The sequence below is a fragment of the Amblyomma maculatum genome, chromosome 2, assembly GCF_055883805.1.
Source record: "Amblyomma maculatum isolate TAMU_Amacu chromosome 2, ASM5588380v1, whole genome shotgun sequence".
Classification (NCBI taxonomy): domain Eukaryota; kingdom Metazoa; phylum Arthropoda; class Arachnida; order Ixodida; family Ixodidae; genus Amblyomma; species Amblyomma maculatum.
The window spans coordinates 31,358,817-31,370,890 of record NC_139345.1 but is presented as its reverse complement, the minus strand read 5'-3'; the positions used below and the strand labels follow the sequence as shown (position 1 = coordinate 31,370,890).

General features: G+C 46.7%; 1 protein-coding gene across 8 annotated transcripts in view; it reads right to left on the bottom strand.

The window, feature by feature from the left end:
* The window catches only part of LOC146198282 (parathyroid hormone/parathyroid hormone-related peptide receptor-like), a 350,560-nt gene that overhangs the window by 39,665 nt on the left and 298,821 nt on the right, over positions 1-12,074 (bottom strand). For all 8 annotated transcript variants that reach the window (XM_084593693.1, XM_084593694.1, XM_084593695.1 and 5 more), the window contains 2 exons: positions 5,239-5,395; positions 4,783-4,843 (listed from right to left, as the gene is read on the bottom strand). In XM_084593693.1, the coding sequence (XP_084449819.1) occupies positions 4,783-4,843; positions 5,239-5,395 (218 nt within the window). The remainder of the gene's footprint in view (positions 1-4,782; positions 4,844-5,238; positions 5,396-12,074) is intronic.

The following is a 12,074-nucleotide window of genomic DNA, read 5'->3' as shown; positions in this document are numbered from 1 at the left end:
CTTTTTGCTTGCACCAATCGCACGGAGAATATTCAGAGCTCGTGTTTGCGTCTGTCGGCTGTCTCTCTTTCTGCCATCTGCCTGGCGTTGTTTTATTCATGAGATTTCGCATGCTTGCCTACGGCCGCGACCTCGTATTTCGACTGTTTTTGCAGGGACGTCCAAATAGCGTTCCTTGAGAAATTTTATGAATACGACTCACATGGCAGTTATACTGATCCCCAGGTCATGGCGTCACAAATACGCGAGATTTACGCAATATTCTGGGCTGCCAAAGCGTTGTTTTTGGTAAAAATGGGCTATTTGCTATCCAGTGATTCTAAGCTATCAGTCCTGTCTTACTCTTCCTCTTTAGAGGTACCTTATAGATATAAAAGCTTTAGTGAATGAGGTTACGCTTCTAACAGTCTATTTGAGACGCCTTTGTGGAGGGCTCCGCAAATTTTGACCACCTGGGATTCTCGGATAGTTATGTGCAGAACTACAAAGACGGAGTTTCCTACGCATAGACTGAGTCGCTCTGGGACATCAAACTCCACAAAACCAAACCTAAAACCACAACTCTCCGATAACAAAGTAGTGCTTCTAACGGTAGCACTGGAAGTGTGATAGTAGTAAACGTTGTCTGCTGTGTAAGCGTGGTCTATGTGAATATTTACAGAACCGTGTCCGCAAGTTCCGGGCATGGCGCCATGCTTGGTTGCACTAAATCGTGCGGAGAAGTCTCTGCAGCGGAAAGTCATGAAAAGGGGACGGGCACTTGACTTCCTCAGAAGGAAAATGAAATGATCGCGCGCAAGTGTTTTACAGCGCAAACTCTACTACATACTCCATACACAACCCGGTGACGCGATTTCCACTCTTGGCCTTCAAGGCCCACCAAGTTCGAACGATGCAGAAGCATACATGCTCAAGACTAACAGTGCATGACTGTGTCATATGATCGTGCATGAGGCTGAGGGTTCGAGTCCCTAGCTCGTGTCACAGCTGCCATAGCAACTGTGGCGCCAGGCGTTGTCGAGCCACGGAGACGACGAGTACGGCAACGAGACGTGAACAGTTACTCTACTGCCGCGCCTGACACCACCCCGTTAGCGCATCTGGCGCGCCATTCGCTCTTAAGACAACATCGAAGGATCCCCATTGTAGCGCCAGTTTTGTCTTCTTTCGTGCCGAAATTGTAACACAACCTTTCTTCGTCTTGCGTTTGGAATGTATCTGATAGCTAATTGCTCGATAGGTATTCGAACTGACTTTTGTGCCTTTAACCGTATGCCCTAATTAACTAACTACATTACGTGACAGCGCAGCGGGCATTTTTGAATCGGGCTTCGCTACGTGAACGATCTTCCGCGTTCGTATAGGCAGTCCGAAGTGTCTCAAAAGTTTTGTTTACTTGTAAGCATTTGCCACGCGACAAATTATGAGGTTGTTAATATATATTACAGAAAGCCGTGGAGCCTATTTTATTCGAGCAAACTCTGCAGGCTCTGGCTGTTAGGGTTTCTAGTCAGCCCCAGTCATCATCATCATCAGCCTGATTATACCCACTGCAGGGCGAAGGCCTCTCCCATATTTCTCCACTTAACCCGGTTCTGTGCTAGCTGCATCCACTTGACCCCTGCGAACTTCTTAATCTCATCCGCCCACCTAACTTTCTGCCTCCCCCTGCTACGCTTTCCTTCCCTTGGAATCCAGTTTGTTACCCTCAGCGACCATCGGTTATCCTCTCTTCGCACTACATGTCCTGCCCATGTCCATTTCTTCTTCTTAATTTCCACTAGAATGTCATTAACTTGAGTTATTTCTCTGACCCACTCTGCACGCTTTCTATCTCTTAATGTTACCCCTACCATTTTTCGTTCCATAGCCCTCTGGGTAACAGTAACTAAAAAGCCGATTCCATGCTGGGCGTTCTGCGCCGTTCATTTCAATTTGAAACTGTTCGTGTCAACTATGGACAGAAAAGGGCTGCCTGATGAGTTCGGAACAAAGCACTGATGAGGTCGGGGTAGGATTACGATGACTCTGCCTTGGATGATAGGTACGTAATTAACACACTCTAAAGCTCTCAAATTGCTACAAAGTTGGACCTCTCGTCTTTTCGTGCTTCAAAACTGCTCACTCAGTGGGTGCATGTCCGAAGCAAAAGAATAAAAAAAATCGTGAAATACCCATTCTTACATTGCATCGAAAGTGCTCCGAACTACGAAAATGTATTACTGAAACCGTTCCCTTGTGGAACAGTCCGATGCCACGCCACCATACGTCTGACCCGGTGCTCATTGTCGCACGAAAGTTGGTGTATACCACCGGTCCGCGCCACTGGTTACACGGATCCATTCATTCCTCTTCACATTAAAGGAATGGAACTATCTTTCGGCCTCCACCTGTAATATCGGACTGCATTAAATGGAAAAATGTTGTTGCCGGTGCAACTGTTCCCCTACGCCCGTATGTAATGCATACAAGCCTAGACAGCTCGGAAATAAATAAACACGTGGCGAACGCCAAATGCGATCAACGATCAGCATCGCGGAATAGAAATTTGATTCATATGAAAACCTTCCAGGTTTGCTGAATGTTATTTCGCAGTTGTTGGATAAACATTGAATATTTTCTAAGGTCGTCTCAGGAGACTTTCTTCATTTTTCCTCGGGAGTACGGAATCACCTTCATGCTGAGGAAAGCATGCGCATAAGTAATGCGCTGTGACTCTTTTGGTGGTATGCTCTGCTTGCAAATATATCCTTTGTGGATGTCTTTTTTAAGCACAGAGGTAACATTTTATGTTCATCCACTGCTTTGGAAGTGGCAGCTCGAAGATTAGAATTTGGAGTCGTATCTGAAAAAAAAAAAGTGAGATGTCGCTGTGTTGCTTTGTTTCACGGATGCTTGGAAATGTAAGAATCTTTGATTCGTAGGTGATGCTATACTTCTCCTCGGGCTATAGGAATAAGACAGAGCAATAGAATCGAAACAGACGATAGAATTGCTTTTGTGAGTCGTTCGAATTCACACATGTAGCAAGGTGCGAGAGCTTCGTCGAGTTCGACACAACACTGTCCCTAATGGCATTCAGTATACATTGGTGCTATTTAACAAAAGAGTGCTCCATATGTTCATGCTCTCAACGTGAGAACTTCTTCGCCATCAATGCTGCCAAGAAAACGCAAAAGAAGGAATTTTTGAGAGCAGTCATAGAAATCGGCGTCAACACTATATACTGTAAAGCGCTTTCAATCGCCTCGAGGTGCCATCCCCATCTGTCGCTTATTCTTACTGAATGGGAGGATAGGAACCCACCGCAATGCACGGCAAACAAGGAATGTTTACAAGCCCCTTTTACGGGAATAAAAGGCAAAGACTCTTCTTGCGCGCCGTAGAAATGCGTGGGACTCCACGAGGAGGCTTGAGGAGATTGAAGCTGCAATCGCCTCGAGCCTTTTTTCCCGCGATCAACAGTTTTAGGGAAGCAAATTTCGGGGAGACGTCGTTCTTTCAAGTGGATCAACCTCTCCGGACTCCGTATGTGCGGAGGCGATTTGGGGTTAAAAGCATGTGTGCGGAGCGCCGAACTTTCCGTTCACGAGTGGCGGTGTTTGACAAAATCTCGCTGGATCGAAGACACTGCATGCTGCTTCGTCACCGCGGTGGCCGTCGCCTCCGGCAAGAGAAGAACGAGCGTCGCTACCGTTTACAATTTTTATTCACTTCCATGCTTTGCTCGGTATCCTAGCTGTGCAGCTTATAAACATCCGATGGTCTGTGCAGCTTCAAACCGAGCTACTTAGTTTGCTTGAAAAAGCTGAATCGGTTTTCTCTTCACCACTTGCTATTCCCTGAATGAGGTTATTTGCAAGAGCACACATGGTGGCCTGTGTTGCACGTATGGCTACTTTGTACCAGCTGCTCTCTTGCACGTATGCACACTTTGTCGCGTTTCTGCGCGTATAAACTTCGAAGCCATCACACTGTCAGTGACAAGAGGCAAACATGATAACGACAGCTGCTATAACACAATTTAGATCATATGGAAAGCTCGGGGAGGACCAACAAGCCGTGAATCGCTGGCCCGAATCAAGATTTTCTGCGACTGCGGCTGCATGATGGCGCCCCAGCAGAATTAAAATTTGCTCGCCAACATCAGACTAGTGCTGAACGAGAGAGCAAGAGAGGGAGAAAGAGAAAGTTCTAAAGCTCTAGAGCGGGGACTCTGTGATGGTGTATCGATATTACCTTGTTGAACGAGCTGCTTCTGAAGCTAATGACCGATTATTCACCACAGGCTCACAATCTAATATGTCCGCCGCCCCGTGATCAGAGGATTCACAAAAGCAAAAGGGAAAGAAGAAGCAAGCCAGCTCATAATACACGACCGAACTGAAGCGCCACACCTGGGCGGTCGCATACACTATTGATCGTTTATACCAGCGGCAGTACTGATTAAGCTTAATACCTTCACATGATCAGCGTTTTTATTTTGAAACAGTAGCTGTCACTCTGAACATCGTTCAATAACGTAGACATGCAAAAGTGAGGTTGTCTAGAGTCCAAGAATAATTGCAACAAATAAAGGAAGATATGCATAAAAAGTTTCAGGCTATGTTTATGACGATTTCTTGAGCTTTTCTCGTGACCGCATTATATACGCCACGATAGCCGCTGTGTACTCAGGGATAAGCCCGATAGAAAGTGACTGCGCAGCATAGCTGGAGATTGTCGATTTTCTGGTCATGGTTTGAACGTTAACATTTGAGAGACCGTCGGTGCTCCACTCACAGCGTGTCGTCCAGTGTCGCTCTAACAACCACCCAAGGAACGATGAACAGCACTGGGAGGCCTGAAATGAAGGTACAATGAAGAACGTACAGCATTAAGTGAAGAAGGAAAAAAGTCCTCAAAACGTGCACACACGACATACTGTATATAAACACCTGGTGAAAAACAAACAAACAAAAAAAAACACCTGGTGAAAGCTCAAGTTATATATAAATTAAATATGCAAGGAAAGCTTTATCCAGGGATGCTATAAAATTCTCAACAGAGCACGAAAGAGAATAAACAATCTTTGCTTTCTTGCTCCTCTCTTGCCTGCGAACAAAATTGATTATCACAATGATGCATAATTTCTAAGCCGCGTTCATTAAAGATGAGCATTCGGGAGTAGCTTAGCGCCTGCATCGCTTCCGCCTTAAGGAAGATAGGGCCATTCGGAGGTAGATGTTTGGCACGCACCCCATCCGAGGGCGACGTATCTCAGTATGCTCGAGCTGTCCGTGAAGAAGGCCAGGAAGACGAGGCTGTGCAGGTAGAGGCCCTCCATCAGGATCCAGCAGTAGTTGGCCATGAGCACGTAGTGCCAGAAGCTGGTGAACACCTTGCAGTCAACGTTCTGCGCATGCGCATCAGAAAGAGTAAACATGTTGCCCAGCTCCGAGCCTATAGAGGGCTCTGAGCGACGCAGTGAGCACAGTTCAGCAGTTACTCTAGGTAATTTTAAAGGATCTCCAACGCGGGTTCAGTCTTGTTAGTTAGCATAATAGAACAGTAACAAACAATCAATCAAAATCTAATAAGCGCAGGAACAAGCACGTGATCGCAGTAATGCAGCACAAATATGAAAATATTTCTTGACGCATTGAAAGTTTATAGATAATGGGCAAATAGAATTTGAGAGCGAGACAGAAAATGATATAGAGGAAAAGGAGAATTTTCCAGCATATAACGAGCTCACGGAATACACAACAACACTAAGCTTAGCGATCACACATGAAGCGATTTACAGAGATAATTAAATTATTAACGGCGAGAGGGTGTAGACAAATATACTGTATAAAGCAAACAAACAAACAAACAAACAAACAAACAAACAAACAAACAAACAAACAAACAAACAAACAAACAAACAAACAAACAAACAAACAAACAAACAAACAAACAAATGCGAAACTGTGCTATACGTAAGCGAGAATTTTCTGCAACAATTAAATCAGGAACGCGCAGTCAAGCGGATGTGTATCTTCGGTTCACTTTACAGGACAGTTTGGCGGGGGATACCGTAGTAGACTTCGTCCTGGAGGCATTGTGTGTAGGCATCTAACACTGTGCATAGTCGCAAATGGAGGTGCACGCACAGCGTACAGAATCTACGCCTCGCCGGGCTTACAGTATACTTATCACGTCTTTAAACAACAAAGGAAAAGTCAGAGCATGCCGTGACGACTGAAAAGTCTCATAAGAAGTACCAAACCGGTAACGCAAGGTGTGCCTTTGCGTAGCCACACCGTGATTGTTAGTTTCTCTGCGACCTGATCAAGATTTCATTACCATGCTTCGCTCCCTGTCCTTCGTGGCGCTGTTTTTCTGGATAAGAGTGGATGGTTTTCTGCTATGTAGGTTACTCCAGCGAACACGCAATTCAATCGCTTCACGAACTTCGCCGGTGCGTCAAGGCCGCTGCGGAAAGGAGGGGAAAACAGAGATAATGAGGAACTTCGCCTTGAACGTGCCTTTATTGAGTTGAAGCTGGGTACGAGATGGGCGCTACCTTCCTTTTTCATAAAGTGGGAAAAAAGTATTTGTGATTGCTTCGCCCAGCACGCGTGCGGCTTTGCGGCTTCACTCTCACTCATAGCTGCAGTTCTCACATTACGTGAAATACGCGACAAGAAGGCGTGAACGCACGTCGCTGGGAAGCCTGTTTTGGAGCTCTTAATCAAGGCGGCGGGGAAGCGGCTTTTCTACCATACTGGACGTGAAAGGACTGTGGAAAAAAATAAATACAAACGCCCATCTTTGTGCCGACTGCCGTTTTCTGGTAATGCTAGAACGTGAAATTTGAATCTCAGTGCGAGTTCTACCTTGTTTAAGCTTTTTGCCCCTATGAGCAGTTCGACACTCCATATACACATCGGATCACCAACAAATGAGCGCACTAATGTCTTCCAGTTTGTAAACATTAACCGTGCAAAATTAAAGAATGGCAACGTTTCACATTGCTATTCATTCATTCCATTCAGGATGGCAGAAGAACCAGAGAGAGCGCTGTAGCTCTAATTGGAGAACAAAATTACCACGTCAGCTGCAGAGACGAGAAAGAGGAGGCGAGGAATAGAGTATTGGAAGCGTAAAAGTAAAATAGAAAAATTCCAAGAACCATGACAAAAATTGAAATAATATAAGCCAGAACGCAGGAAAAAAAAAATTACGGCCGACTTGCATATATAGTTCATCAAATGCGAAGTAGGTGCGTAGCACTGATTATCCCTGCTATAGCTTTCCATCGCTTGTAGTCACGCAGCCCGTTGTCCTGGAGTTTCTATCGCAAGTTTTTTCCTCTTCTCTTCAGCATCTATTTCCCAAAGACGCTCAGTGTCTTGAGCACGCTCGGCACGTTTCCTCATTCTTTGTGCTTGCAGATTCTTGCATCATTTAGCTGCAATATCGGAATCAGTAGGCTCACGATCCCGCTGCCTTCGTAACCGCTGTACTTCAGCTCGTTGAAACTGCGCCGCATTGCCAGACTGCCTGGTTTTATTCATTGCGACGCGATGCAAACGCGCGGCGCTACCGCATCCCCAGCTTTCCTTACACCATCTTCAGAAATGAACGAAAACAGGCACAACGTACCCCTTTGCAATGCACTCCTCTGCGGCCGAAAGGTCTGGGGTAGGATCATAGGGGGAGAGAAAAGAGAGGGAAATGCTCTTGAAGGCGAGTGCCAGTTAAGGCGTGTAGTTGAGCACAAGCTGCTTCGCGACGCTATGAGCGGCTTGGACCCGAGATCCAGGGAGCACCGCGCATGAACGTCTGCTGTCCGTGAAGGCTGAGGAGTGACTGATGCGAGAGGAGAGATGCCGAAGTTGAGGACGCTCGAGAGACACACGACTGGTCACTCCGGAGTAACACACGCTTGTGCAACGCTGCCCAGTGACGGCCGCCACGCCCGCAACAGACTCGCCCCTCTCTGTCTTACTCTCTCACTGGGTGCATCTATGCGGCTGCTCCGCCTCCCACTGTCCAGGGAAGGACCTTTTAAGCAAAGGAGCCCAGTGTTTCGATCAGGTACCGGAGATAGTCTGTGCAAAATGCTACAGTGACACGCGCGCCGCAAAGCAACGAAAATACATATCAAAGCTCTCTCATGCTCTCCTTCGGGAAGCCAGCTTCCCCGTTTCCTGCGCTGGCCTGTCGAGCCACAGTTATGACGTACTTCCCGAGAACGACGTCCATTGGTCCGTCTCGCTGAGTGACGGGAGAAGGATGGGTGTCTACCACTCACTGCGCGCTTTTCCCTCGCCACGGCCAGACTGAATCCAGCAGCGCGCGCTCCCTCCCCCGCTTTTTTTTTCGCGCACGCGGAGTGCCACGCCCCACCTCCCGCCAAACGCGGAGGAGGAAGGGGAATTTGTCTTGCGGAGGCTAGATGACCTCGGACAGGAGAGTGAAAAACCTTTGCGAGGGAACGGAAGGAGAGAAGTATGACAGAATCGGGTGATTGCGGTGGCTGTAACTGCGTTATTAGTTACTCTTTTCAAAAAACATTTTGCGGCCTTGCGTTTTAGGGGCGAAGTCTAACAGTCACCGGGGAAGAAAATATTTTCTACCGGAGGGTGGACAGTGAGCCTTTAAGACGCGTGATGCGGGCGTCGTCACTTTCCCTTCCTCCTCTTTAAGTTCACGGAGAGACGGATGGACGGAAAGAGAGAGAGACAGAGAGAGACCAGATTCCGCTGCAGCTGTGCGGCCGCTCCGCTTCCTCAATGCTGAGTTGCGCGACGCACGCTTCGCCACCTTCTCTTTCTCCACTTCAAGTTCACGAAAACAAAGGGGCTCTGAGCGACGCGAAATCCGTGATGGCGGCTAGTTAATAGCTCAGACTGGCAAAGAATCAGGTGAACGATATAAAGCGATAGCTTATTGAGCTTGGCACGAAAAGCCGTCGCATAGCATGGTATTGTGCCAATAGTCGCCAAACGCTTCGGAAAAATTCCTTATCGGTCGACGGAGTCGTGACGTTACAACCACACAACCTCACCCGGGAATTTCAAATACCCTGCTTTCAAGTAAAACTAACGATTTTGGGGAAGGTTCAAATGAAGCCAGGATTGACGAGGTAGTCCTTCTAATGAGGGTATTTCAGAAAACAAGCCGCGAAATCTCTTTGATACAAAGTGTGTCAGTGGCACCTGAACAACGCTTTGCGGTGCGTAGAATGAAAAAGCAAAATATGAAAAAAAAATAACATTGAAAACAAATAAGAAAAACACCTTCATTCCACTTCAACTCTAAGACAGCATAAGCGTCCATCAAGTTTTTTATAGATCTAAAGGTACAAAAAAAAAATTAAAAAGAAACTCATTCAATTTGGAACTTCCGGATGTCCACGGACAGTATGAAGTGAAGGCAGCTCAGGCAATGTGATGGCCTTTCCTTATCGTCGATTATTGCCAGCATAAAATTTTCAGGTAATCAATGTTAGAAACAGCAGCAGAGACGTTCGAAAGCCTTCATTGCGCAAATGACTAGAGTGAACAATAAGTGCTGAATGTTGTAGCGGGATCGGAGAAAGAGCAGCATTTGTTTCTTACGGAAAACGAAATAAGTGCAATATTTTGCATCAGTTTTCTGCGCTTGGAAAACGTTCACGCTTTTAAAAATAGGGCGACCAGTCGCGCCGCTCAAGGAGCTCTTGTAGCTGGCTGTAGCCTTGTCACCGAGGACACTGCCATAGCTAAGTTGCTTCGGTAATCCGCGATAGTTGTCCCAAATTCTAAAAATCACACGCCGACAGCAGCGGCAAGTGCAGCGCCTCGTTTGGCACGGGAAACGCGGGCATATATGAAAACAGCATTCAAGCAGCGATCGTGTTATACTTATTGAAAGGGACGTCTCTTTTTTTGCGGCATTGCTGTTCGTTGGACAGAGAAGCAAACGGGGCTCGCGTTTTCACTTAGCCAGTGCAGACACCTTTCCCGGGGCAGCAAGGGGAACAAGAAGGGCGTACTACTTGAGGGTTTCACGCCCGGTAGACTGCCCGGTCCGGCTCGCACCTGAGCGACCAGGAATTGCTGATCGAGCGTGCGTGCGGGATGGAGTCAGCCTGCGGAGTTTGAACTGAGGATTCCGACCATCACGGACGGCTACAACAAACCAAAAATAGATGTATTGTAGCGAGAGCCACATTGGCCACAGCCTTGACATTTCGCTGCGTCTGTCCGGTGAGACATGCCTGTCCCGTACCTGTCCGAAGAGCCGTGCCTGTCCGAGAGAGAGAGAAGAAAAAGAAGGAAGAGAAAAAGAATGAAAAAAAGAAGAAGGAAGAGGATGAGGAGGAGGAGTGGAAAAGAAGAAAGAAAAGAAGAAGAAAGAAAGGAAGAAGGTAAAGAAAAAGAAGAAGGAGGAGGAAAAGAAGGAGAAGGAGAAAGGAAGAAGGAAAAGAAAAAGGAGAAGAAAAAAGAAGAAAAAGAAGAAGAAGACAGATGACTCGGTAGTTGGTAGAGGCGAACGACAACAGCGAGTTGCTAGGACAGAGGGTTCGTTCGAACGTTGTGACGTCGGTGTGCTCCGAAATTCGGCGTAGACACGATGTCATACCACTAGAAGTCTGCTAAACCCGAATGAAAATGATCAACGTCGAGAGGCAAGGGGTGCCCATACGTGCATTGATTCCTTTATGGCATAAATAAAGCTTAAACCATATATAAACTACTATGTACAAAAGCCACGTCTTTAATTTCAAGCGGAACCTAAGCTTAGCCATGAAGATTGCTCTCGCGTAATTCCAGGTGTAACAACAAGCTAAACTACAGCTATTGTCTTTTTACCATCATCACCACCACAACCTGACCACTGCGCATTTTGGGCGTCTCTGGAGGATGACGTTGTGCCTACTCGTTACTCTCCGTTTGGAAACTGAGATGGTTTGAGCGCCCGACTGCAGCGACAGAACAGCAGAGATCGCTTCGATGGAAAGGCGGATCGCGTGCATAAGGCAGGTAACTAGAGCCGGCGGCCGAATAGAAACATTCGTGCACTGACGGCGACGAGAGAATAGAATTATGGAAGCGAATAAAGATGACGAAAGTTCGCGGCAATATACGTTTCTTACGTATATAGCACAAATCGTTCGATCTGTGCGCGAAAATAAAAGGCACAAAAATTGAGAAAAGTGAGAAACAACAACCAAGACAGTGATTGTATTTATACGACGCTGGAAAATTCGAGAAATTCCCGTCATAAATGCCACCAATGCTGACATAGGGGGAGAAAAATAAGTCAGATTGAAAATGTCTGCCCGAACGTGACGAGAGCTTCCTTTTGCGTCTCGTTCGGGGCTGCGGAATGAAATCGTGTCTGACTGTTGGCTCTAGCTCAGAACTAAAAAACAAAAACCAAATAAGAGAGGGCAGAGTGGCTTTAGGCGTATCTATACAAAGTATATCGCACAAGCGAGCAAAGTGAAGAGAGAATCAACTTCACCAGCGCCTAGTTCAGTCTTCCGGTACTGCTGAACCTAACGAGAACAAAGAGAGCGACCACTGCGTCGAGACAAAAGGTCCACCGAAGCACGAAACTGCCGACAGGAATCCCTCCGGTCTTCCTTAAGCGAGAAGGAGGAGACCGCGTGGTGTCCTGAATGCAGGCAGCTTTTAGCCGTGGACATCGGCTACGCTGTGCAGCTTGACATCTGATACAATGAGCATTCTGCCGATTCATTTTTACAGAATGGCGGCCCCCAGAAAGAGAGAAATAAAAATAAAGTGTGAAAAAAAAACTTGCACCGTTTTAGGCAATACTTCCACATAGTTTTAGCAATATAAAATAAAATGTAATATTATAAACTTGCTTTTAGTTTGGTGATAAGAAAAAAAAAATAGAATGGTGAAAGACGTTGAGATACAAGGATTTGGCAACGTAAAGCCCGCTTCTCCTGCATTTGTATGTTGTCGCAAGGAAGCCCCCTTTACGAAGGTGAAACCGCTGCGTGCGACAGGGGAGCGTGAGAAACCGCGGCCTGCAAGATGGCCTGGGCACGTTCGCTGAATTTGCGGTGAAGTTCGTCTCTTATT